Raw genomic sequence first — 26710 nt, forward strand, 5'->3', positions numbered from 1 at the left:
GAGTCACCATCAAGTTGGTTTCAAGCCCTTGTTTTTCCTGGGTTTTTATCCCTCACTTCATTTTCTACAGCGTTTGTCCTCGTCGGGGTCGCAGGTGGGCTGAGTATTTATTTATTTTCAATAAATCCAATCAGAAAACAAAGGGGGCCGAGTGGTTCGTATAACTTCAGCAGGCATTTTTTGTACGTTTTTCAACAGGCAGACAATTAAGACGGTCTTGTCTAACTTTGTAAACCAACAAAGTCACCGATGGCTCGTTTTCTCCACCTTTTAGTCAGACACTGGTGTTTCTGGTTCAACAAGCCTATTTTTCGACGGAAAAAGCGAGAAACTTTTTTTTCCTGGTGAAAGAAGAGAGTAACTTGTAAACTGAGTCCAAATGCTCCAATACGGCTCAACGTGAAGGGAACTCGACATGAAGAGCTATGCTTTGAAAATGGCTGCCAGAGAATGAGTTAAAAAGACGACTGTGCTTGCGCTTCTTTCAAACAACTAGGACTATCCAGTTTTTTTTTCTTTACAGGAGTGAAATTAAACATGTGTGGCCATGAATAGAAATCACAGTATATGGACACATCAATCGTTTTCTTTCCACGTTCGCAACACTTTTCATTTTTCTCGCTCCACGCGCAGGTTTACATCCGTCTTGCCAATTTTGAACAATACCACTTTGTTTGGGCTAAAAAGCAAGGGGTCCTCATCAAACATTTGAGGGTGTATTAAACAGTCCTTGCTTAAACTAACATTGATGCAATTGTCTTATTCCATAAAAAGACCGGAGGGTGGGGGAATAATTTAGGTAAATGATTCCTCTGATGTGGATTAATGAAAACAAACAGTTTGTAAAGAGCCCATCTTTTCAGGTGAATCAACACAAAGACATCTTATTGTACATCCGCAGATTTGGCCACATTTTAAAGCCGGAACAAAAACCCAGCCAAGAACCCATCAGATTTCTATGCTCCCACTGGCGCACGCTGCCAATTAACATCATCTCCACAACGCTAATGGAATCTTGAGCGCTACTGGAAGTAAATAATTGAATTAAAAGGAAGCCTTGAGCCATTGTTTTGCGCATTCGGGCCGAGATATTCTCATGGTAATCTCATACTGCGCCTTTTTTTGTTTTCACCTTAATGAATTCCGTGTTTTTGCTACCTTGGACATTTGTGTAGGTGCTGGCACGGAAACAAAGACGTACATTAGGGTCTCAATGTCACCCCCCCCCCCTCCCAATCACATCCCCGTGATTATTAAAGTAAACAAAATACTGGAGGGGTGTTCACTCGCAGGTGCATGCACTCGAAGCCTGTGTTTGAACAGTGGCAGAAAGGACCAAGCAACCCTCAAGACTTTGTCAAAAAAAAAATGATCTCATTATTTGGGGCTTCTCAAGAGCGGGTCGGATAATATTCGCTTTGAAGACTCCGGATGCATTTGTGCTGGGGAGAACTTGGCACGAGATAAAATGTGCTGTGACGGCCAACAACAGGGCTGGGGAAACGGGGGGCCGGTAAGCCATAGATGGCCTGCAAGAGCATTTGTTACGGCCACTCATGCAATTCTGAAAAGAAAACACATGAAACCTCAGCTAAGTCAATAGAGGGCGTTAGGGTGCTGGACCACCACACGACGAAGTCACCGAAGACTAAATTAAAAAAAAAAAAGGCAAATTCATTCAAAGAATTTCAAAATATATTGATTTTTAAATGAGCAGGATAATTGCTCGGCAGAATCTCAAATGTCTGATTTTGTGATGTACTGTATTACCAGTCTGGGGTGCACAAATCTTTACCTATTGACTCATGAAGTTTGACATGCGCAGGGGAGTTTGCTGAGCACTGAATTTACCACTTGAAGGCATCTCAGACATGAACAAGCAGCACTTACCTGCCTTTGAGTGATCCTTGTTTATTCATGAGCATCAGAATGAAAATACAAAGACAGCTTGTGGTGCTGTGTTGTGTTGCTGTACCTGACAGTCTGAAGCACCAGCTCGGTATTAACCTGAAAGACATTAAAAAACATTTAGTTAATCATGACCGTGTATATTTAAAAAAATATTCAGAGCCAATTAAAGTTTTCCGGACATTAATACATTGTCTCCATTCAAAAGTAAAGTTAACGAATGGGGAGGAAAAAACAAGAACATAATATATTTGTATGAAATTGGGAATATAAAATCAAATATAATTAGCTATGGACAGTGTAGTAATTCAGTGTTGTTATGTATTCTTGTATATTATAAGAAATACAAGTACCAGTTAGATTCGGCATGTATAAAACACTTATTTTTGTAAGAAGACTGTAAAGAACAAAATATGAGAGTTTTTTTTTTTTTTTTTAATGTAATTGGCATTCGGTGATTAATTAGCGGCAAGGCCCTAAAATGGTGACTGGTCTCAAACTTGTCATTCACGTGATTTTTGTCTGGGAAGTTTGATATTCACCGGTTCAAGTTTACTAATCTGGTCTGACTCCAAACATTACCTCAGTTAATGTTTTTTTTTTTTTGCTTTGTGCCTGTCGGGTATTTTATTGTCTTGCTAGCTTGAAACTGTTCAACTCAACTTAATCCTTTTCTAGGTGAAGCAAGTAGCCTCTTTTCACGAGCTAGCGGTATAACCCTAGCTTTGCGTTCACTGACTGAAAATCAATCTAAAAGAGTAACCTAAATTAACACATAAATTATACAAATCTGTGTGCTGGTTTTAACCGACTTACGTGCTTCGCTGACAGTAGTTTGGACTGAGCCCGGGAGACTGCAAGTTAATGGATACGGACGCGGGCGCAGGGGAATGAACCACTGTGGCTGAGAATGGGGGTCATAAAGTTAGGGCGTAAAATAATAAAATAAAAAATAAAAAGCACACACGGCAAATACTTTGTTGGGGAAAAAATATGACACCCATTCGACAAATAATTAGACAAAATTAGGAATTGTAGGCTGTGTTGGTTGATGTGGGGTAAAAAGGGGATGGGCCAACCTGTTTGCCGCACCCCTTCATTTTTAAGGGAGCCCACACGGGAAACCTTTGGAGTCACAGCTCGCGTCCTCCATCATTTGAAGACGTCTCCTCCCTAAATACAACAGGTGGACTTCAGGTATGAGTTACTTGGGAAATCAACATTTGTTTCTAATATACATCATTACTTCTTATTATTGTGTAATGCATTTTAAATTCAAATGTATTTGTATTTGTTGTTGTTGTAAATGAAGATGCATTATACAAAGATGTCTCGCATCACAAATGTTGGAAACCACTTAGATGTTTGTTAATATTCCAGCTGTTGCAAAAATGCGTTTTGGCATTTTGTGTCCTTACTTTAGGGACACTGCTCAACTGACTTCTTCCTCTGCTGCCCTAAATCGGCATGAATCTGAGCATGTGGAGCCAAGACGTGTACTACGGCGCCGGCCTGGATGAACACACAGCTGAGCAGCTCCATCCTTTTGAGCGCCATCCTATTCAGACAAAATCCCAAAACATCTTCTTGGAAAAAGGCAGCGGGATGAACGGGACTCCACTGGAGAGCCTTTACCATAGTGGCGGTGAACCGCACCCATCTCCTGCTGCCGAACGGAACGACCATCAAGCGAAGCGAGCCCGGGTGGAAAATATCATAAGAGGCATGACCAGTTCGCCTGTGGGGGAGATGAAACCGCACCTTATCCAAAGACCGGAGGTAAGCCGGAAGGAGTATCTCTTGGAAAATCTTCCAGAGGAGCGACAGCCAATGTGGAACGCTTCACCAGACGCAACTTCAAGGGATGCAGACTCCTACAGGGAGGATGAAAGCATCACAAGTGGCAAATACTTGGCGTGTCAGAAGACAAAGTTGACCAACTTTTCGCGCAAGCCTGAAAAAGTCATGGCCGATGTTTTAAAGTACGAACTATCCAGAGCTGTGAGTAACAGTGTCGACTCCATTTTTAAAAGCATGCCGCTAATGGAGGTGTCGCGCAAAGATACCGCCGAGTCTTCCCTAAATGCTCATACGCAGGCATTGGCTTGGAATGAGGTGCAGGTAGTAGACGTTCAAAGTGAGGCGCTTTCTCTGGTGGTACAAAGACCTCAAGGTGAAGGATTCCACCACTTCGGATCAAACGTTTGCGGACCGAGTCATGACGCCAGCCAAATTGCCGTCCGTCGGGACGCAAAAGGAGGCGGCCCGGAGTTTGAATCCAGGCAAGCCAAATTGGACGCGGTGAGGGAATCGGTCAAAGTCCAATCCCAGGTCAAGTCCAGATCGCCGTCGACTCACGTGAGCGCCGCGGAGCCGACGCTTTTGGGAAGGGTTTGCTTCCCGCGCGTCAAGATCGGCTCAAGCGGTCTTCTCAAGAGTCATCTTTACATCCTCAACGTATCCTTTTTACTTGCGTAAAAACAAACAAAAGCATTCATATAATCTGGATCATGTTGCAGATTCTTTCAGATTTGAAAAATCCTTTGAGGTCAACTTTATGACGGGCGATATATTCCAGACCCGACCACGACTGGTGAAAATCCACGCTATCCAGATTATATCATTTAAAAAATTTACCAGGCAGTAGTTAGCGCATCCACATCACAGTTCTGAGGTGGAGGGTTGGAATCTCCAGGCTGTGGGCTTCTTGAGTAGTTTGCGTTGAATTTCCCGATGCTTGCGCTGACTTCCTCCCGCATCCCAAAAACAAGTTTCCGCTGTTAATTAAAGACTCGAAATGGTCCGCAGGTGTGTATAGTTGTGCCCTGCGATGGGTTGGCGACCGTTCGAGAGGTATCACTTCTTGCCCACAGTCAGCCGGGTTTGGTTCCAGCTCACCCACGACCCTGCTGAGGATAAGCGGGACAGAAAAATGGATGGATGGAAGTTTTACCAAACACCCGGTTGTCAATGCACACTTATGAAAAAACACGCTCTGAAAAGTGTTTCACTTTAACATCACTTTGGGGGAAACCAAGACTCGATTGCTTACGGTCCTCTAAATTAGAGGCCGAGCATGCTTGCTTCAAGCCGTCGTCACTTCCTGTTAGTTGACTATAAAACTTGACACATAAAGCAAGACAATTAAGCATTGTATAGTTCAAGACCCACATGTTTACCCAAACTGTATTTTGTCTAAAGTCCGCTAGCTTAATGCTAACATATGAAGCGAAACATCGTGACTCGGGCTAAGGGAAACGAGCAAATGCGTTACGGCTAACACCTCGCGTGTACATTGTAAAAACCCGTTCCGCCGTACTGTGGTGTGTTGTCCTTACCTGCGGTCCACTTAGGAGGGTCTGACCACGAGCCATCTGAAAAAAGCCAAGCTGATGTTTTTCTACGCGCGTTATCCGAGCTCGCCGGTGCTGAAGATGTGTTTCCGCGACGTGCAGGTGAGACAGTGAACGCCACACAAGGAGAGGCCGCACAAACGCTTCACATTCTCTCTCATTTTTATTGGAACGTACGCAAATGGCAAAGACTTGTGACGCTGTCTCTCACTTACCTTGCTGCCTGTCGACGCCCCCCCCCACCCCCGGCCGCAGTTCACACGCTGCGTCGCCTCCCAGCTCATCAAGTGGTTCAGTAACTTCCGCGAGTTCTACTACATCCAGATGGAGAGGTTTGCGCGCCGCGCCGCGGCGGAGGTCGACGCGAGGGCGCTGTCTGTGGGCAGAGAGTCGCAACTTTTCAGAGCCCTCAATGTGCACTACAACAAAGGCGGCGACTTCCAGGTGAGCTTTAGCCCGCCGTTCTTTTTCACAATGATGTCGGTACGCTGCCGAGAACGTTTACTTGTTGTGCCGTCATGGATTGTGACATACGGGTCGAAATCGTTCCGAGACCCTGCGCGTTAGTCAAAACATTTTTGGTTCCCGATTGAAATGAATAAAAAAAAAAAAAAAATGCCATTCATCTATTCTAGCCTCCCCAAACAAGCCAATTTCAACGACTTGGCCAACAGGGGGCAGCGTAATACAGTTAATACAGCGCAATGCAGGGATTCACGTTATAATAAAAAAATAACGCCGGTTAATGTAAACCTAACGTCTAAATCAGAGTTCTGAGAAAATATATGGTCGATGCAGCCAAATTGTTAGCCCATTCGTTTAAGTCTGTGACTTTAAGCTATGTTGTAACTGCAGTAATTTTTTTTTTCACAGAGGATAAAGGATATATGCCAGTGATTATTATGTCTGTCTACATATGCTGCTGCACCATTTGTGTTCAAATTGATGTTATTTAATTCATTCAGTGCAAGCAATTTCATACTATTGGTATATAGTAAATCCCCCTCCATTGTCGGTTCCAGGTTCGTGGTCACACTATTTCACCACTTTTTTTTTTTACAGCTGAATACTCTTTTGTTCTGCCTCCCGTTTATTTTGGGTGTGATTCCAGATGGGGGGCAGAAATATTTTGTTTGATACTGTGTACATTTTGAAAGATGAGTGAAAACAGGAAGTATTTCAAGCTGTAAAATTGACTTTGGAATGTTTCTATGCAAATGAATGCATGGATGCGGCGCACCTGCTTACCCCATCGAGTTTAAACTCAAAGTCAATCTTTTGTGAGCCGCTCTTGACGATGTGAAAAAAAATATCCAAATCTATTTTCTCATGCCAAATTTAGATAAACTTATCCGAACATATATGGGGAAAAACACAAAAGTCATTCATATTCATACAGTCATTCAATGGAAATGCTCTTCACAAACAGAAAAAAGGCACTCTTTTTTTTATACAAAGACACTCGATTTTGTGAGATACAAATATACAGTACATGGGTAATGGGGATGTGAATATATATATATATATATATATATATATATTGGGGGGAGTGTGGTTATTTGTGGTCCCAACATTTACTGTATATCAAAGACAAAGCAGCATTATCAACAGATTTCCTTCAGCATTGTTACATGTGGTCGCACCACCTGGATGCTTGTTTCAGCTGTCTAAGTCATGGCAGTGACATCGGACTTGAATATAAGAAAACAAGACAGACGTGCGGAGGAGAATATGAATGGCGACTACATTAGATGTCATAAAGGACAATATGAAGGCCGATCAGTGGCGATCATTTGTAGCGCGGGTTGACGGCACCAAATGCAGATTCATGCTCAACATTGCCAACAAAAGACATGTACAGTAAATACAGTTACTACGCTCATTTGTTTTCCATGTGACTTACCTTTATTGACAACGGCTGCTTTAGAATATCAAGACTGCCACACATCTCTACACTACTACGAATCTCCTGTTCAAGAGGGGTCTAATTCATTGGCCTTATCAAAACAGGTCCCCAACGGCTTCCTTGAGGTGGCAGAGATTACACTGCGGGAATTCTACACTGCCATTTCCGCGGGCAAGGACCGAGATCCGTCCTGGAAGAAGGCCATCTACAAGGTGATCTGCAAGCTGGACGCCGACGTTCCAGCTCGATTCAAGACTTACGGATAAGGGCCGACTATGGACGACTTTACGTCCGGTTGGCCACAATGCTATGCGCTTTCAATTGGGGGTGCCAACAACTAAGTCCAGAAAAAAAAAAAAAAAAGGAAAGCAAGTATATCTTTGTATGTGCTAGCACAGGGCACTCGAACAATATTGTGTTCAGAAGAATTGAACAGCGTTATAAAGCTGCGGAGCCGTGCGGAATAGACGGTCTTGATGATTTACTTTGTTATTTGTGTTAGTCAGTAAGAATGGATCGCTTTAGAAGGAACTGGTCAGTCACGAAGGTTAAGTGCATACAGGTTCCTTTCATTCTATGAAGTTGCTTTTTCAGCTCATCGTTTCATTTTTTACATCACGGAAGGTGACAAGATTATTTTGCTTTCGGGAAGTATTAAAAGGCTTTTTGAACTGGTCACAGTGTAATCATTGATTTTTTTTTTTTTGCATATGAAATCAGTGATTAAACATGATTTTGGAGTGATGTGTTGATGTTAGCGCACAACTGCATAGAAAGTAATATAAGGTATACTACCACACTGGAATGATCGGGGTTTGGTCACTTAAGACGGCGCTTTTTTGGGCGGGGGTTTTCTTGAAAAGTAGTGACTTTGGAGATGTGAGAATTGTGCCCGACAGCGAAGATATGTAGCTTGTCGTTGCTGAATATTGACCAACTCGTATTCTTAGTAAATAAGGCTGCATAATGAACCGGAACTGGCGATGTTACATTGTTGTGAAAAGACCTGAAAAGTACAAATCCCGTAAGCGGATGCCCGAAGGCAGATGCAATGTTTTCATAATTTTTTTTTTTTTTTTTGGAATAAATACTCAATAGATTGAAGTACACAGCAGCTGCTAAAAAAAAAAGAGTGCACATTTAAAATATGACTTGGTTTTCTAGTTGCCCTTGAAGGGACATTAGCTAAAACATGACTCTACAGAACCAATCCCATTTTAATGTAAAGTGCATAAATATCACATCAGCAATGTGCTCTTTGCACGATACACTGTGGCATTCATGCAACTTTTGTTGTATTAAAACACATTTCTGAATAAAAAATGAGTTTATTTGCTGCTTTAATTTTTTTTTTTAATCCATGAAATAATTTCCTAATCATTGACTTGACTCAACAAACCATTAACACCAACAAAAAGACACGACTCAGTGCTTGTTGGATATTTAATGACAATTGGAAGAAATGACAGCTCGAAAAACGTCGGGCTTTCTTCATTGGGCCGTATTTCCGCATGGTTCGGCGAAAATTTCTCACTGCAGTCCCAATCAAACGATCTTTACAAACATTTTCTTGGTCGAAGGTCGACGTTGTCTAATAGCCGTAGAAACTATGCCAAATATTGACGCTGTTCTCGCTGCTCGCTGAGGTCCAAAAACCTTTCAATGACAGCGTTGTGTTGCTTTAAAAAGTGTCTGTGCAAAAATTCAATACATCTCGACAAGTGGTCAAGCGACAGAAAGTTTGTCATTTTAATGTTGCTAGATCAAAAAGGGTAAAACGGTAAAAAAAAAAAAAAAAAAAAAATGTACTGGAAGGGCTCATTGTTACGACAGCGAAATCTAATAAAATCAACATTTTCCTTCATACTCACCACGAATGCATCCACTCCGCCCTTTTCTTCTTTTGTTCTCAAGTCTGTCGTTCTTGACAGACAATCCTTAACTCCAGAATGACATTCCAAGACTGGTGATAAAAAAACCCGGAAAATTCCTAGAAGTTCCTCAGGGTTTTTTGGGGACGGAAATGTTTTCCTCCTCATAAAAAGTGAATCTTGGGTGACGAGGGAGGGGGAAGACTTCGGTTTTCCAACTCCCAAGTACAACTTCAATGTTCAAGCGGGAAGACGACGGGCGTGCCCTAGAATAACACGCTATATTAAAGTCACCAGCATCATTACCGCATGTAAAACAAATGAACCAAAAAAAAAAAAAAAAGTCCTAAGGAAAAAAAGGCATTTACAAGAATAGGTTATACCACCACAGGTTTAAGATGCCAAAAGACTTGGGACCACCAGTAAGAAGCCTTAATCGCCGATTCGTAAGATTGTGCGATTTTGCCAAGCAGCAAAACGGCCACTTTTGGGAAGATGGAAGGTGTCCACTTGGTTTGAGGTATTGCTCCCTCTCTCTCTCACAGGTCAAAGTTACTCCTCAAACCGAGACATCAAAAATTGACTTTTGCCATCATCAGCTTTAAAGATCCAAAATACGTCTTGAACAGTTAGGCGGCTACTTCGCCGTAAGTTGCTCGTCGCAACACAAAAGTCGACAAGCTCATGATCGGAATTCTTCACATTTCTGCGAAAAGAAGGAATCCAGAGGTATGCTTGAGTAACAGGAGGATTTGTAACTTGTGGAAATCGAGTCATACGCAGACATTAACTTGCATGCAGTATAAAAATTCAAGGAATATACGACACGGGTTAAAAGACCTGAGAGTGAAAATTTAGAGTGAAATTTCACCTGAGTAACTTAAATAATAGTCATGGTCCAACACTATTTACATTTTCTGGAGCCAGTGACAAACTGGAGTGCAGTCCATAATTTGAAGGGAAAATAAAAAACGGATGCGATTGCAAACCGCCCATTTAAAGTGTGAGAAATTTTATTGTTTTCTTACAGTCGACATGGTTCAAGAAACAAACAGTTACAGATATAAAACATCAGGAAATCATGTCTCAGTACACAACAACTACTCGAATGCCGACCTAAACCTAAAAAAAAAACAAAAAAAAACGTTGAGCTATCCTTGTCAAACAAAAATACAGATTTGATTGAAGAGTCTCGTGTTTCAGGATCGGGACACCTGCAAAACAAAACAAAAACAATTGGAGATTTGGGCAGGAAAAAAAAAAAAACAAAAAAAAAAAAAAAAAAAAAAGAAAAAAGAACGGTCCAAGTCTTAATGATGCTTAAAGTGTAACAAATCAATAATTTGTGGAATTTTTCTTAATATTACATTTGTTCATTAGCGACATTCTGGATTACGTCCATAGAAACACACCGATGTTACTTTCAAACAAGACGAGGTGAAAATGCACTGAAGATCAATGAAAAAGATGGCAAACTTAAGCTCATTTTAATTGCACTTTACATATACAGTACAGTGAACCCTCGCATATTTGACATTTGTAGTTTTTAATGAAAAAAACAAAACAAAAACAACCCGGCAACTTTATTTGCTGAAAGTTGTGGCTAAAGCAATAAAGTATCACTTTATCACCACCTGCTGGAATCTTGGTGGTGGTGTTAAGTTTCAGTCATTGATCCTTTTAGTTTCCCCGTTTTCTCTTTATTCGTTATCGCGTGTCGCTGGCAAAAGGGAAGTTGACTTAATATTGTCGTGCTGTCATGTAACGGAAGCTAATATGCTAGCTCAGACTATTGATGTGAAGCCGGTTTCTGTTTGTGCGGAAGATTCATTCTCAATTATTTGCTGATATTGGCTAAGCCCTCAGCCCACGCCAATAGCGGCGGTTCACTGTACTTGCAGCGCCGTAGAGCGAAATAACTGCGACACAACGTTGGCTTAGAAGAGAGACGTACGTACCTTCAAGTGGAACAACAAAGGGCTTAAGATGATCGCTTAGAAATATTTTGTACGGTTGAGCGCTTTCTGTGCAAGCCGGCCGCTATCATCCGTGATTTTTTCCCAGTCCGTTTGGCCCACCACGAAGCCGATAGCGCGCTTGCGATCGGCGTCCTTTTGCTCTTCCAGATCAGCCCATCGCACCTAAAAACAAAAATGTAAAAAAAAAAAAAAAAAAAAAAAAAAAAGGAACAGGAAATAAAGTTTGACCGGTTTGTCTTAATGAGCAGGAAAAGGACGGATATTAAATTTGAACACTATAATACAATTGCGATTACAAAAACATGGCACCTTGCAAACTTTTTGTCTATTTGAGGCGAGGCGTTTAAATATGCCGAGCGTCTATACTGGAGGAAAGCGCAAAGACTCGTGCCAATTTGTAAAGTAAGCAAGTAAAAGGCGAGCTCCAAATAAGCGGCGCCGCCGACGTGATTTACCCTCTTCTTTCCCGGCTGAGACTTGCGGGTGGCGTAGTCGTCGGGCAGCTGAAGGTAGTCCTCCAAGCCTGCCATGTGATCGCCGTCGCGCTTCCTCTTGCTGCCGCTCCCCAAACCGTCCAGCTTGTCTGAAGAAATGCACCATTGCTATTCAGGGCATTGCCGATAAAAAAAAAATCATCCTGGCATGTATTGGTGAAAAGCAGAGTTGTCGGTCCCGGGAAGGTTCAAATGGGATCATGCGAGGTTAGGAAACAAACATCCGTTCTTTGATAGCTGCTGCTTTTGAAGTACTACAGTTTACCCGATGAAAATGTCAGCGTTAATTTCAGTGGAAATTAGGCTGGTGATTCGCCCAAACGATGTTGACATACAGTCAAAAATTGTTTAGCCATGTTAAGGCCAAGGTTATTCTACAAATCAAAATGCTGAATTCAAAGCAAATGTTCCTGATTGGCCCTTTCTAGTCACACAATCGACACCAGTTGTTACGACAATCCAGATATGAAAATAAATCAAAATGTTATTCTGCTGTTCTCTTTTCGTCAGGTTTTATTTTATTTTTTACAGTCTAGACTTACTTTCATGCCCTGGCATGTGGGAAAGGAGAGCCACAGTCACCGATGCGCTTTCTCAGGCGTTTATTGAACGCCGGGAGAACAGTCAAACCCACGTGCCCCGCCTCTTAAAGGCGCATGCATGTATCGAACATGACACTACAACATGTGCAGTGTTCCGATTCTGACCGTACGCGTTCAAATACATGTAAAGCGTGTTTAAAAAGTGTTGTTTTATTACGTTTGAATGCGTTTCACGCTTGTGGGCGGGGCAAAGCTGCGCATAAACAGATGGTCCCCCAAAGTCACTATGCATATGTTTTCTTCTATTTTGTTTCAGGTAACATCCAGACACACGTGAGGCCGTTGACCTTTTAAAGCAGTGTTGCAAAACGTCCGTCCGGCATGACGTTTTCTTAAAAAAAAAAAAATTGCAGCAGAAGGCCTGCTACAAACATTACACCAAACTCGTACAGCAACCACGTGCAAAGGGATGCTTACAAAAAAAAAAACGCTGATGGCCTCACGTCTGCCTGATTGAAATACTTTTTTCCCCCCACTGTAACTAAAACATCACAAATCAAGCCAGTCAGGTCAGACGTGCATACAAAAAGCCATTTGGGGTTTGTCAACCTACCGAGTTTTGCTTCCGATGTGTCCATCTCCCATTTGCTTTTTGGAATGTAGCCCTAGATTATGTAAAGAGACACTGCAGAGGTTAAACATCGCGGCAATACGAGGCAGACGGGAAAGAGAAAGAAAAGGATTAGCTGCAAAAAAAACAAAAAACAAAAAGAGGATAGTGGTTTATGAGGTCAAGTCAAACGGAAGGACTACAAACTAGAAATGAGCCAACAGAGCAAATTCAAGACTGGCATGCAAACAATATAAACATTGTGGGGGAAAAAAAAATTCATTTGGTGAGTTTGGACACTAGCGCAGAAAAAAATCCACGCTAATGTCAAATACCATTTGAACAGTCTTATTTTTTTCCATGAAAAACGTTTTGGCGTCTTGGCTGGGTTGATGGAATTCATGAATGAGTATTACAAGAACAACTGGCTTAAGCAACATACAAAAAGAAAACATACAGAGCATGCGCTAGTCATTATTTACATTTGTGCAAATGAAAGAGTTCTCAACTAAGCTTGAATGCCACGTGCTCTGCTTTCTACCAAATTGGAAAGGAACACTGCTGACTAAAAAGCCCGACGAGGGCCATGCAAAAACACATTGGGAGCGTCTGTGGAGAGCGTCACACACTGACGATGACGATGCGTACGATGAGGCTGACTTAGTTAAGCACAAAAAGTGTCCTGTTGCGCAGTCAAGTTGCGTGAGTGACTCCGAAATCTGAGCAAGAGTGCCACAGTGAAATAACCCAAAGAAATTTGCCACAGAAAATGCACCTTTCTTCTTTTGGGTTGAAGAGCCCCAATAAGATGCTCGCCATCAAGATGATGGTTATACATTGCATTATATTATGCAATTTTTTTTTGGACATTTTATATGCATTGACAGAAAATATTTAGAGATGTTATTTGAATCTAGAATGGAACATTTTTCCACAAGGGGAATTTTGGGTAATAACAAGTACCCCCCCCCCCCCAAAAAAAACATTTCTTTTTTTTTAAAGCAACAATTTACAGTCTGAACAACAACAACAACAACAGCACTTTTTGTCATATGTATACATACATAAAACTGTCTGTATGACCTGACAGTAGAATATTTTTAAATGATATTTTGCACACAGCTCCATCCCACTGATAGTTTTCATGGGTGGATAATGGAACGCCGATTGGCAACAAAGAGTTAAAAAGCAGGAAGTAAATATGTAATTGTGATTTTCTATGCGGCCGGTTGCAATCTCTGGGCCTGGAAAAGCACCGTTCGAGTTCAAGTTCATTCTCACCGGGTCGTCGGGTAAGTTGACCACCTCGATTTTTTTATTGATTGTATAGTTAAAAAAAACAAAACATCAAACCGGTAACATTTCGTGTTTGGCAGCCTTGTGGTTGACGCCTACTTGTACTCACTGCATATTGTACAAGGAGCTGCATGTTATGTGCACATAATGTGAAGGGTGTCACTGGATTGGTACATGAGGGTGGGGTGGGGGTACCAAAGTGAGGCGACATTCAAATCTTGCTCACAGCTCGAGCATCGCAGACCGCATCTTTAAGATGTAACATTTCCAAGCATGTCGACAACATGAGGCTTATATGACCTGTTGCATATTACAATGTCACCTCTGCACAAAAAAAATCTCTCTGATTGCACATTTAAAGGCGGTATGGTATTTGTAGCCTATATTATTCAACTGAGTTTTTTCCCTTCCGTGCTACGTGCTTTGGTTTCAGTCTTTAACTCATGAAGGCCTCAAGCGCCTGGCTCAACACCTCCCCAAAAGCTAAAGTCGTCTTCGGAATTACCCTTGAAAACCTGAGGTTTTCCCAGAAATTCAACACTTACAAAATAATTGATATCTCATACCCAGTAGCAAGCATAATTCCAAAACAATTTGAGACCTTAGACATGTGGCTTTCACACAGGCTTGATTTACTGTTTCAATCGAAGATGTTAAAATAAAGTGTCAGTACAGAAGTAGTATTTTTAATATATATATAAAATAAAAATTAAAAAATCAAGTTGTAATTACCATCCACTATTCTGTTAAAAAGACGTCAATATCGCCAGTCTCCAAACATTTATCTTTACCATTGATCACGTTCGACTGGTTCAGAGTCCACAAGCGCCTCGCCGACCTGTATATCACTACCATTCCTTATTTCAGAGCTCCCGCGATCCGCCTATATGCTCGAAAAAAATTCAGTAACATACTCCGACATCATCACGTGTATATTCGAATGCATTTCATTTGCTAAAAGACCAAGAATTGGATTCTAAAAAGAAAATGACGTAAACGCTCCCCCGGCTTTAACGGTAGAAAACCGCAACAGCGCTTTCGACTCTAGCGGTAGCAACGCGTTATGCGCTCCTGGCCTTGATGCAGCCTTTGACGCTCATTCTGATGCTACGAACCTGAAACAGTTTCAAATGACTGACGAAATGGTGCATTTTTAGGAAACTAGCTCCTCCGTTCACCGCTGCACCGTCAGTGTAAACAGTACGTGTCAACAGGCCAAGGAGGCTGCTAAGGGGAAATTTCTATTATTATTATTTTTTTTATTAACGCGGAAATCAACCTAGACACATTTTTTTTTTTCAAGAATATGTTCTGTTTAGGCCCATTAGTTGAGATAAGGCATTCTGATAAACATTGCGTTTGTGCAATTAAGAATTAATCCACGACCAAGCACGACTCAGCTTCAGAAAACAGGTGAGCCGTGATTGGTCGTTAGCTGAGCCCCGAGCAGTTGTGATGTCATTTTCAGTCGACAGAAGTGACAAAACGGCCGCTCCCAGAGATGTCTCAAAGCGGGTGGATTAACTCTTATTCCACAAACGCAATATTTATCAGACTGCCTTATCCCAACTAATGGGCCTGAACAGAACATATTCTTGGAAAAAAAAAAAACGATGTTTGGGTTGACTTACTTTCCCCTTTAAATATAACAACCAAAATACATTGCTTAATTTGCCCAACCATATATTGCACCTATTACATGTGGAGTGTAACACTGTCAAAACACAATGGAAACATGAATTGCACACTGTTAATCTTGAACGGCCATTTAGGTTGCTTTCACATGTTGCTATTGGCAATCGCTATTTTAGTTCATGGCTCTTTTCGGCAAGAAAATTGTGTTCAGTGTAGTTAAGTGATTGCAACAAAAGGAGGGGCATAGGAGGACGTTGATCATAAATTCTGAAGATGGATGGCCCAAATTTTCATCACTTTTTCTAAGCAATATGCATGCAAGAGGCTGTAAGAGAAGGTACAATCTGCTATTGATTACAAGTACAATTGTTCTGCCTCAGGAGAGGTCTTCACTTATCCAAGTTGCTGTGTATGTGTTCCCTACATTGTTTGGCTCAAAGTCGCACATGAATGAGAAAAGAGTGTGTGTGTGTGAGTGTGTGTGTGTGTGAAAGTCTTAGAAAAAAGGTGTAGAACAGCTTTACAGGCGCACACAAGTGTAGTACAAAATAGTGACTTGAATGTAAAACACTTTGGACCAAGAGTGTGTGACAAGCAAATGAGTAGATTAAATACAAATATGAAAAAAATGCATTTCAAATGATTGGTTTCAAATGACTTGTTCTGCTAAAAAGTTGATTTCATCTATATGTTTCAATTGCTTTTATAGCTCTGGCTTGAATACAAACATGATTTCCACCTGAAATGAACAGGAAAAACTAAAAGGGCCACTACCAGAAGAACAAACAAAAACACGGGGGCTAAATTTGTTGGCATCACTCTTGTCAATAAAAGAAAAGCCAACAAGGGTCACTGAAATCACTTGAAAGTGACCTACATAATAAGACTGAAAATGAACCAATGAAATCTTCCGGATTGTGGTTCAACAGTGATTTCTAAAACAACAACAAATGAAACAGACCTGGACCAGAATGACGGTCCGCTTAACTTCATATTTTGTTGCACAACCTTTCAATCATGTTTGATAAGAAGACCCCTTCACAGAACAGTCCAATGTTTTGTTTTTGCCGTCATTATCCTGTCGGCAGACCCATGAACTGCGACTTTCAAGCTTTTCTGACACTAGGACGTTTCTCCCCAGAATACCTTGAGCGTGTTAAGATTTCATTGTACACTGCACAGATACAAGACAGTCGGCGCCAGGTGTAGCAAAGCAGCTGATACTGTTGTAGCATGACCTTAGACTTGACCTTTAATCTCTTTTGAGCTTGTTCTGGAAGGTTTGGTTACCATTTGCATCATCCGTCCATTGCATCCGTGTTTTAAACTCGTTATTTTTAAAAAATGTACTTACATTTTTTCCTTAACTTCTGTGTGTAATCCATTTGAATTTGAATCATTAAGTTCCCCACCTCCTGTATTTAAGCACGGTGTTAATGTTCTCAAGTTATTCAGTGACCATTGTGGGGTTTTCTTTCATGAACAGAACGCCGCCAACAATTTTGTCCACGTGCGTATGAACCAGTGCAGTGTAACGGTGCTTCAAGTCCTACCAGATCACCCTCTTCTTCCTCCTCTCTCTTGGCTTCCTTGGGCTCCTCCTCCGGATTGAAGTCTTCCATTTCCACCTAGAAACGGAGCCATTTTAGTCAAGCGTGCAATCGTGACAAAAGGCGGTCTTGAAGAACTCACCTCCTCGATGGCGGCGTCCTGCAGCAGGGCTCGCACATCCAAGCGGACCATGTGACGAGGCGTGGACTCCCAGTTGTTGGCCATCTGCAGTAGGGACAAGCCGTCAGGAAATTGTCCTCCAAATTTGCACTTTAATATATTTTCCATTTCACACCTTCATTATATCCTTGAGTGTGCGCGAGTGGGCGTTTCTTTTTGCACAAGTGTGGGTGTCAGCAGTGATTTCAGCGATATAGACCTTGACGGAGCAGGAGCAATATCCACATTAAGATTGGGGGAGGACTTATTTTTGTGCCTTTACGAAACAAACATACCTCAAAACCTTTGGTTTTAGCAGCGCTCCAGAACTGATCAAAGTGGTTGACCCTGTTATTGATGGTGTCCAATATGATGAAAGGGAAAAAGCCATCGTCCAGAGTCTTCTTGAACGTCTTCAGCATGCTGCTGCGGTAGGTGTCCTCCATCTCCGGCTCGTACTCGTACTCAAGGACCTGGATGACAACATGTTATTTGTTTGAGTCTTTCCAACTTTGTACATTTGGATAAATTGTGATATTGTGGAAAACTTTCATTTTACTTCAGCGGTAAAATTCAAAAGGTGAACCTCATGAATTACACTTGCGCCTTGACATACCTAATAAGTCGAATCTTGTTTCAAAAGAAATATGTTCAACTGAGTTGAGGAGCTTCATCAAGAATTGAGCTTTTTTGCGGCAGGATTTAGGCCCTACCCCGAACTGAAATACTTTTCTACCGCAGCTGAATTTATTGAGATGCACTCTATTTTTTTGAAGTGATCCTCACCTTTCTTTTGACCCTTTTGCCCGTGTCAGGGTCTTTCTCGACCTTCTCAACCTCTGTCATGAAATAGTCGTCTAAAACCAGAACTCTTGGTGGGGCGCCACCACAGTCCACCTCTTTATCCTGCACGTTGAAATAGAATCATAAAGTTTAGATGCTCTTAATATTTTTTTTAAATACAACAACTAAAAACGTGATACTACTCACTCGTATGAGCTTTGCAACGTGGCTCTTTCCGCTCCCTGGCAGGCCTCTCATGATGACGACAATCTGTCATGACAATGGCTTCAAATTGAGCACAAAAAAAAAAAAAAAAAAAAACCACCCCCACCCCCCAGAAAAAAACAATGAAAGCAAAAAAAAAGAGCCAGAGACGCAACAGCAATAAATACCCTCTCGGGGCGCGACATCCTTCCGGGGGGTTTGAGAATATCGTCTACGTTCTTGATCTCGGGCTTCTTCTCCACAGGTGGCACTGGCTGTGGTGGGGGTGCGAGCGGCGGTGCGGAGGGGGGCCCTCGGTCCTCTGGGTAACCTCTTCGGTCTACGCGGACAATATTTTAACGTTATAAATATTATAGCAATCCAGTTATTCCGTCCTTCGCAGCATATACACTGGGTTTGTCGAAAGATGTGCTGTCCGGTACTAAGTGCAGTGTGAAGAGGCCTTTAGAAACGTACCAAAGGGTGAGGAGGTATGACTGTAGCGCTCGGGCCCGCCACGGTCATGTCCCGTGCGCTCATACGGAGGTCTTTCGTAACCGGGCCTTCCGAAAGGATCCTCCCGATCGCGGCTGCCGCTTCTGTCCCTCTCTCGAAGGTCGTGTTCTCTTTCCCGGTAGCCTGGACGATGAGGGGGCCTATGTCGACGGAAAAGGCAAATGTGTTTCATCTGATCATTTTGATCAACCCAATACGTAACTGGGATGTAGTACCTTTCGTCAATCGTCAATAGTGAGCTTGAATTTAAAACAAACAAAGCGGTATTACGTGGGTGCAGACGCGGAAAACTTTGAAAACGCTTGGGTAACATTAAATGAGAAGGCGCTACCTGTCATCTCGGTCTCTTGGAGGATATCGTTCCCTTCCAAATCGTTCTCTTTCGTATTCTGCTGGAGGTTTTTCTCTGTAGAATTCTCTCTCTCTACTGTACTCCCGGCGGTCCATGTAAGGGTCCGGTCGTCTGTCGTAATAGGGATCCCTGCTGTAAGGATCTCGGAGAGGTTCTAGGAGTACAGCGCAGCAAAATAGTCAATGCAAAAAAAGAAAAAAAAAAAGCTAGCCTTACTTATTAATCAAAGGTAAAACCCACCTTTTTCATAGCCCCTGTCTGGGTCGGGCCTCAACACAATCCTCTCACCATAAGCAATCCTCTCTACAGTGGTACCTGGTTCTAAAACGATCAACAATTACCGTCACAAACAACATAAGCCTGAAAGACTGAATGAACTCCGGCGTGCTGCCGCATACCATGTCCGTGGCCGTAATCCACAGTCTTTGGAATGACTGTAGGCACAGATGCGGCAGGATTTGTATCCCAAGACTGTGTTTTAGCCCCCTGAACAGATGTGGTCATGCCCTGTGACAAATACGACCAGGACAATTTTGAGTGTTACAAGGAGCAGTCACGACACGAGATAGTCACTGTCAATTCATTGAACGGTTACCTTTAGTGCATTTCTGACTTCAGGTGGGATCTCCAAACCCAGGAGGCCAGCTGGGAGGTCAGGTAAAGTGTCAGCAAGAGTATGCTGAGATGGAGTATCAGTCTTCACGTCCTGCAGTTCCCTAATAGCCCAAGTGAACAGAGGCTAAGAAACAATACTGACAAATACTCGATATGGCACTAGAGCTATGTCAGATGCAACCTACCTCATCCGTTTTAATTCCTGGGCAGCCTTTAAAATGATTTCATGTTGTCGCTGGGAAAGAGCGAGCACATTGGCTCCCTGCGGGTCGGCTGAACTCTCCGGCAGGTTTTCGCCGGGTTCATTTTGGAGTGGAGGTCTATCCAAAGGAGGTTCATCTCTGCGGTCACGATAGGGGGGGAAAATTCTCTCTGTTGGTGGGTCAAATCTTGAAGGCCGATCCCATTCCGAAGGACGCGCCAGATCTTCCGATCGGGGTGGTGGCTCGTCCATGTAATCGCAAACTCTGATATCGCCTCTCCTGCGGTCAAACTCATCAAATGAATGCGGGGGACCCCGCTCTCTTTCCTCAAGCCAGCGATCGTCCCGGTAGTGCTCTGGGGGCGGTGGTGGGTAGTCCCTGTCTGGTGGAGAACGCTCTCTGTCCCATTCAGGGTTGAAGAACCTGCCCTCATGTCGAGGGTCATCAGGATGAGGCGGCCGACCGTGATGGTCATCTTCTCCGTGGCCATAGTCCTCAACGAAACCACCAAAACTGTATCCATCTTCCTCGTCATGCGGTACACCTGGCCGCATCGCACCTCTTCCCATCCCACGAGCCAGAGGTCGTCCTCTCATTTCGCCAGCCCTTTCAATGATCTCGTGTGGCATTGGAGGACATCTGCCATAGGGTGGCCGCCAATCCTGCTCAGAGTCCATCTCTTCTTGATAAAATGGTTCCTCATCAGGTCCCATTTCTTCGTGAGGTGGTGGCCACCTGCCTCTTCCTACACCTGGGTGCATTAAGTTATGTGGATCATCACCATGGTACATGTATGGATCTGATTCATCCATGTCCATATCACCAGAGTCAATACCATAGCCAAATGACTCTTCATCCAATGGCCTGTGCGCTAAATGCGGAGGGGGTCCTCGCCCCCGCATGAAACCAGGATGGCCGCGTGGTGGACGACCGCGGTCAGGCGGAAATGGAGGTCTCATGCCTCTCATTGGAGGACCCCCATTTCCCCAACAAGGTTCCTCTTCTTCAACGTAGTAGTCAGGTGGCTCAGTTTCCTCCCATTCACCGTCCACAGGTTCCCCTCTACCCATGGTCGGACCGCCTCTACCCATGGTCGGACCGCCTCTACCCATGGGCGGACCGCCTCTACCCATGGGCGGAACGCCTCTGCCCATGGGCGGACCTCCTCTGCCCATGGGCGGACCTCCTCTGCCCATGGGCGGACCTCCTCTGCCCATGGGTGGAACTCCCCTGCCCATGGGCGGGCCTCCTCTTCCCATGGGCGGGCCTCCAGTAGCAATATCCGGTCCTGCCTCACTCATTGGTGGTCCGCCTCTTCCCATGGGTGGTCCGCCTCTGCCCATGGGCGGTCCGCCTCTGCCCATGGGCGGCCCGCCTCTGCCCATGGGCGGCCCGCCTCTGCCCATCGGCGGCCCGCCTCTGCCCATCGGCGGCCCGCCTCTGCCCATCGGCGGCCCGCCTCTACCCATCGGCGGCCCGCCTCTACCCATTGGCGGTCCCCCTCGGCCCATTGGCGGCCCCCCTCGGCCCATTGGCGGCCCCCCTCGGCCCATTGGCGGCCCCCCTCGGCCCATTGGCGGCCCCCCTCGGCCCATTGGTAGCCCACCAATGTCCATTGGTGGTCCTCCTCTTCCCATGGGCGGTCCTTCTAAACCCAATGGTGCCCCTCCTCGGGTCATAGGAGGATGCCCTCTCATCATTGGCCCACCTCTTCCCATAGGAGGTCCTTGCATTGGTTCTTCGTAATACTCCTCCTCTGCCTCGAAGTGATGGTCTTCCGGCATCCAAATTTCTTCACCTGGTTCCTCAGACTCCTCAGCACCAAACTCCTCATACGGTGGATCCTGCCACGCATAGTCCTCTTGCTCTTGAGCCTCATAAAATTCCTCCTCAGGAGGCATGAATTCATGAGGCATTTCATCGGACTCCTCCACAGGTATTCTGACGTTTTGTCCTCTGAAGTCGCCGCATCCCATCTGCCCTGGTCCTCCTCCTCTACCTGGCATGGGCCCCAGGGTCTGACCTCGTCCACTACCCGGGGGAGGGCCTACATGTTCAGGTCTTGACTGCAATTGTGCAGGTGGTTGCTTCTCCTCTTGTTTTTGGGAGGCCTCTGAAAACCCAGAGGGAGGGGTGTTGTTTTTCGATGGGCCGTTCGGTTTAGAGTAATTCTGTGAATGAGCTTGTTTTGATTCCATAGGAGTAGTAGTAGTAGTCTGCGTGGGCTTACTCTCAACTTGTTTGGGTGAGTTGCAAATGTCCATAGAGTCATCATCCTCTGTGCTTCTAATGTGAGTTTGAGGTATTGGTTCACTGGGGACAAAAAATTCAACATTTTCAATGGAGTCATCTGTCAAGTCTTTGTCAGTGGGTGCATTACCAGATTTTGTTTTACTGATTTGTTCATCAGTAGGAGGCAATTCAACCGATTTTAATGAAGAATCCCCACTGACAGGTTGTTTAAGGCCTTGTTTGGCTTGCGGTGAGGGTTCTTCCTGCTTCGGTGGCGGCACTGGCGTGCCTTGGACGGGAGGCTGGTCAAATCTAGACTGCTTGCCGAATGGGGGCGGAGGCGTATGGTCAAATCGGGGGGGACCGTCAAAGCGCTGCCGCGGCTGATCAAATTTGGGAGGCCCATCAAAACGCGACCCAGGTTGGTTAAAACGACGCGGTCCATCAAAGCGCATCCCTGGTTGGTTAAACCTCGGTGGACCGTCAAAGCACTGTGGTGGTGGCTGAAACGGAGGGGGATGCTCAAAACGCTGATCAAATCTAGGAGGTCCTTCAAAGGGCATTGGCTGGTTGAACCCGGGGTTGTTTGCTCTATGAAAATACATTTAAATGATGAAACAGTTTAATTATCATAAACATTGAAATGCATGTTTGAATTCAGTTTCGTCTTAAAGGCATCTGTGGCTGATCACAAATAAATATGGGTACTGACCTTGGGCCCCCAATGCTGTTGAAGTTTGGTGGTGGAACATTGACAGGACATTTGGGTCCCATTCCAGTGGTGGCACCTCCTCTGGGTGGGGGTCCAGCAGTTGGAGGGTGCTGAGGACCCGGTGGAGGACCGGGCGGTGGACCTTGGGATGTGGCGTCAGCAGCAACCGCAGGAGGTGTTGGTGGTGGTGGCTGATTCATTTGTGGCTGAGTCACTGGCGGCGGAGGCTGATTCATCAGCGGCGGAGGCTGATTCATCGGCGGAGGCGGCTGATTCATCGGCGGAGGCGGCTGATTCATCGGCGGCGGAGGCTGATTCATCGGCGGCGGAGGCTGATTCATCGGCGGCGGTGGCTGATTCATCGGCGGCGGAGGCTGATTCATCGGCGGCGGAGGCTGATTCATCGGCGGCGGAGGCTGATTCATCGGCGGCGGAGGCTGATTCATCGGCGGCGGCGGCTGATTCATCGGCGGCGGCGGCTGATTCATCGGTGGCGGCGGCTGATTCATCGCCGGCGGCGGCTGATTCATCGGTGGCGGCGGCTGATTCATCGGCGGTGGTGGTTGATTCAATGGCGGCGGCGGCTGATTCAATGGCGGCGGCGGCATTCGCATGTCTTGTCCGGGGTAAGCGCCATACTGCCCCATAGCCGCATTGTTATACTGCATCGCCGCATACGGCACCATCGCAGTGAGGGTAGTGATGGTCTCCTCAATGTGGGTATTGGTGGCATTCATCTGATCCTGCCACTGCTTCCATTGGTTCTCATAGTCTTGCAGTTGGTCTTTGTGTGGGTAGGTTTGGAACTGCTCGAACCACAGCCTGAAGGTAAGCTCCCACTCTTGGAAAAGAGGGGTGAACTGCTGCTTTTGCATTTCATAATGCCTCAGCTGCATCTCGGCTGACATTGACTGCAAAGAAAACGAAAAAAACATAAACAACACTAAACACAGAAAGGTTGGCATTGCCGATTTCCCGCCTACCTGTAGGTTTGCAGGTTGCTGAATGAGTGGCTGATACTTTTCGAGTATCTGCTGAAGCTTTTCATGCTGTTGCATTAGAGCCTGATAATGTAAACTGACTCTCTGCTGCTGAACCTGCTGCCACTGAGCCGCCGCGGCCTGCAGTTTCTGGAGTCGAACTGTCTCCTCCGGGTCTTGCTTGTTGTCAGGCTTAAACATGGAAACGTGACATTGGCTATAGGATAATATAAAAGTTTTCCTGCCGAGCGGAATTGGGCAAAATACGGCCTGCAGGCCACACATGCATTGTAAGAAAGCTCACCTCGGGAGGTGGAGGCGGAGCCGGTTGCTCCTCCTTCGGAGGGGGCGGAGGAGGCGCACCTTTGGGAGGTTCGGACGGAAGAGGAGGCTGCATTGCCTGGCTGTTGGGGGGCTCTGCATTATTTTGTTTCTGCTTGGCTTTCTCTTGCCTCAGCTTCTGCAGATTCTCGAGATGCTGCTTGTACCAAAGTTGCTGCTGATCCTATGTGACAATGAATACAGTAATCATATTTACTTAGTCTAAACACTTTGGTAATACTACCATTTGCGTTACAAAAGAGAATACAGTAATCTGAATCTAAAATTTACAGACTCACCTAATTGAAATGTCTTTTCTATACAATAGACCTAAACTGTTAGCTGAAGAAAAGAATGCTTGTGCCTATTTTTGTATTTTTTTTCTGGCCCCTACTTTGTCTAAAGTGCCATGTTAGCCATAGAGTAGTTAGCACTGGAAACGAGCTAAAAGCTAATGGATTAGATAGCAAGTATCACTACCTTTGTGCATCTCTGCATCACCTAAAGAAAAACACACTGAAATACATGGCAGTGTCCTTTCTCAAAATCAAATCACGTTCACCATTTATTTTTAAAGTGTGCCGCTGCAATGAGTTTGAGATTATTCAAAGCATTTTTAGTGACATAGTGTAGTTATTATTATTAGTATAGTATAGGTATTATAGCCAACTATCAATATTAGGGGTAATGATCAGATTTCACAGCTCAAGCTCCGACAACGTTTGTGAGGATAATACAGACGTTAAAATAATTGAAAATGTTAAAGCGAAAATGGTTATGGTTAAATATGCAAACAAATAGTACCATTGCTTATTCTGCTCAATACTGCTCTTACAAACACTGTGTATCTGTTTGGTTAGACGGTGAATCGGTAGAATTGTGTTGAAAATGACCTGCAAATTGGTGCTGTCGTTGTCTTTCCCGACTGGGTCCTTTGCTTTTGCATTGTTTGCTTTGGGAGCAGCGTTGGCGTCCAGAGGTTTCGCTGACTGGGGCTCAGGCGGAGGGGGAGCCGGTTTGGGGTCAATCTTGTGCGTCTGTGGAGGATGCGGAGGCTGCGAGTGGTCCGGTTGTATCGCGACGCTGTCTCCTTTCATGTGCGACTGCATCCCACCGCTGCGATCTAACTGGGTCGGGTCCGTCGAATGCCACGACGGCGTAGAGTATCCACCCGGGGGCCCACCGCCGCCGCCGCCGCCGCCTCCGTACGACGACGGTGTGCTGCCGTGGTGGAGCACGTTCTGGAGCTGCTTCTGGTGCAGCATCTGAAGCTGCTGCATCTGCTGGCGGTGCTGCTCCTGCAGGCTCGAGAACATTGAGCCGCTCGACGAGGCCTGCAAGGAGCCGAAACTCGTCGGCGGCCCCGCGTGGCTTCCGACCTGCAACTTTCGCGGGCCGGGACCTGCGTAGTTTTGCGACTGGGGCGCGCCATAGTTCCCCCACGAAGGGTACATTGTTCCGAAAAGAGGCGTGCGGGGGTCGTTGCCTTTGTGCTCACATTCAGCCGGGGGCCTCGATGCGCACAATGCTAACAGTCGCTAGCTAGCTCTCGCGAAAACGTGAGCTACTACATCGTATGACACAAACGGACAACGTCCCGTTGAACACGTTTTACCTGCACCACTGTCGCATTAAATTATCACTTGGAATCAGAAATGTGTACTTTTATCTTGAGGGTATATGTCATTATTATTATGTTACATCCGTCGGTTGGAGCGGCTGCGAATGTGGCGGCTGCTAGGACGACCGGGAAGGTGACGTCACGTATTGTGAGTGACAACTTCCGTTAATCGAGACCAGAAATCGTAACCGGAGAATATTTACTTTTCATTTTATTCACCTTTAAATGTTGAAGGTGTGTGATGGGTGGTGAAATTGCAGGATTGTATTATTAATTAATTATTTGGTCAACGCAAATGGCGGACTAAATCAAAAGCAAAGTCAGCAGACAAACTATGAAGCGCCAAAAGAGATTAAAAAGAATTATAATAAAATAATACAGATCAGACTCATACAATAAAACGTATACTACAACAAATGTTATGCCAGATTGACAACCCTGGCTTGCTTTGCATTTTGTGTGTTTTCACCAACTGCAAGAAATAGGTGTTAGATAATTTTGGCCGTTTGAGGGCGCCATTTACAATAAAATAAAAATAACATTTTATTTATGTAGCACATTTCACAACAGCTAAAGCTGTAACAAAGCACTTACATACAACATCCATCCATACAACAACAACATAGCAAGTGAAAGCAATAAATTAACAAAATATTGTGGCACAGTGTATGAGTGGTTTGCGTATGATTAATCAGCTGACTGATTTAATTGGCCAATATTAGCGCTTTAAACATCGGAAAAAAATTGTTCCTTATTTTCACACAAAAACACAAGACAATGACACCCGCCAAAAAAAGATCCCCCCCCCAAAAAAAACATAAAACTTTTGACTATTTTTCTCTCTGTTGTTAAGGTAAACAAACAGTA

The 26710-nt window shown here is 44.5% G+C and overlaps 3 protein-coding genes across 9 annotated transcripts in view; 1 reads left to right on the top strand and 2 right to left on the bottom strand.

Moving 5' to 3' along the window:
- The window catches only part of LOC147128426 (uncharacterized), a 27866-nt gene extending 22321 nt beyond the window's left edge, over positions 1-5545 (bottom strand). For 2 of the 4 annotated variants that reach the window (XM_086019033.1, XM_086019030.1), the window contains exons 1-6: positions 4546-5545; positions 3544-3782; positions 3327-3466; positions 2988-3081; positions 2725-2812; positions 1891-2007 (exon numbers count right to left, since the gene is read on the bottom strand). The gene's annotated coding sequence lies outside the window, so the exon portion shown is untranslated. Of the gene's footprint in view, positions 1-1890; positions 2008-2724; positions 2813-2987; positions 3082-3326; positions 3467-3543; positions 4307-4545 lie in introns of those variants that run through there. The other 2 variants (XM_086019031.1, XR_015083897.1) reach the window with 2 other exon arrangements.
- On the top strand, positions 3046-8289 carry LOC147128429 (uncharacterized). Its single transcript, XM_086019025.1, has 5 exons — positions 3046-3105; positions 3332-4365; positions 5262-5363; positions 5517-5705; positions 7272-8289. The coding sequence occupies exons 2-5, from the start codon at positions 3376-3378 to the stop codon at positions 7431-7433; spliced, it is 1443 nt and encodes a 480-aa protein (XP_085875151.1). The 5' UTR covers positions 3046-3105; positions 3332-3375; the 3' UTR covers positions 7434-8289.
- A 321-nt stretch (positions 8290-8610) lies between these two features.
- On the bottom strand, positions 8611-26008 carry ylpm1 (YLP motif containing 1). Of its 4 annotated transcripts, XM_086019021.1 has the most exons (22): positions 25116-26001; positions 24206-24406; positions 23905-24093; positions 22922-23832; positions 19960-22800; positions 19755-19875; positions 19558-19666; positions 19400-19480; positions 19139-19313; positions 19023-19046; positions 18769-18947; positions 18480-18631; positions 18295-18357; positions 18091-18210; positions 17601-17777; positions 17441-17524; positions 17287-17370; positions 17148-17222; positions 12667-12718; positions 11473-11600; positions 10997-11179; positions 10034-10252 (listed from the first exon to the last, which is right to left on the bottom strand). In XM_086019021.1, exons 1-21 carry the CDS (start codon positions 25674-25676, stop codon positions 11033-11035), a joined length of 6474 nt encoding a protein of 2157 aa, XP_085875147.1. In that variant the 5' UTR covers positions 25677-26001; the 3' UTR covers positions 10034-10252; positions 10997-11032. The 4 variants fall into 4 exon arrangements, 3 of the variants coding, with proteins under 3 accessions (XP_085875149.1, XP_085875147.1, XP_085875148.1); XM_086019022.1 differs by lacking the exon at positions 19023-19046; XR_015083896.1 differs by lacking the exons at positions 10034-10252; positions 10997-11179; positions 11473-11600; positions 12667-12718 and adding exons at positions 8613-8823; positions 9039-9304 and having other exon boundaries at positions 25116-26008.
- Positions 26009-26710: the final 702 nt, after the last annotated feature.

This window comes from Filicampus tigris, chromosome 20 (genome assembly GCF_054856515.1).
Source record: "Filicampus tigris isolate MCC_2025a chromosome 20, RoL_Ftig_1.0, whole genome shotgun sequence".
NCBI lineage: Eukaryota > Metazoa > Chordata > Actinopteri > Syngnathiformes > Syngnathidae > Filicampus > Filicampus tigris.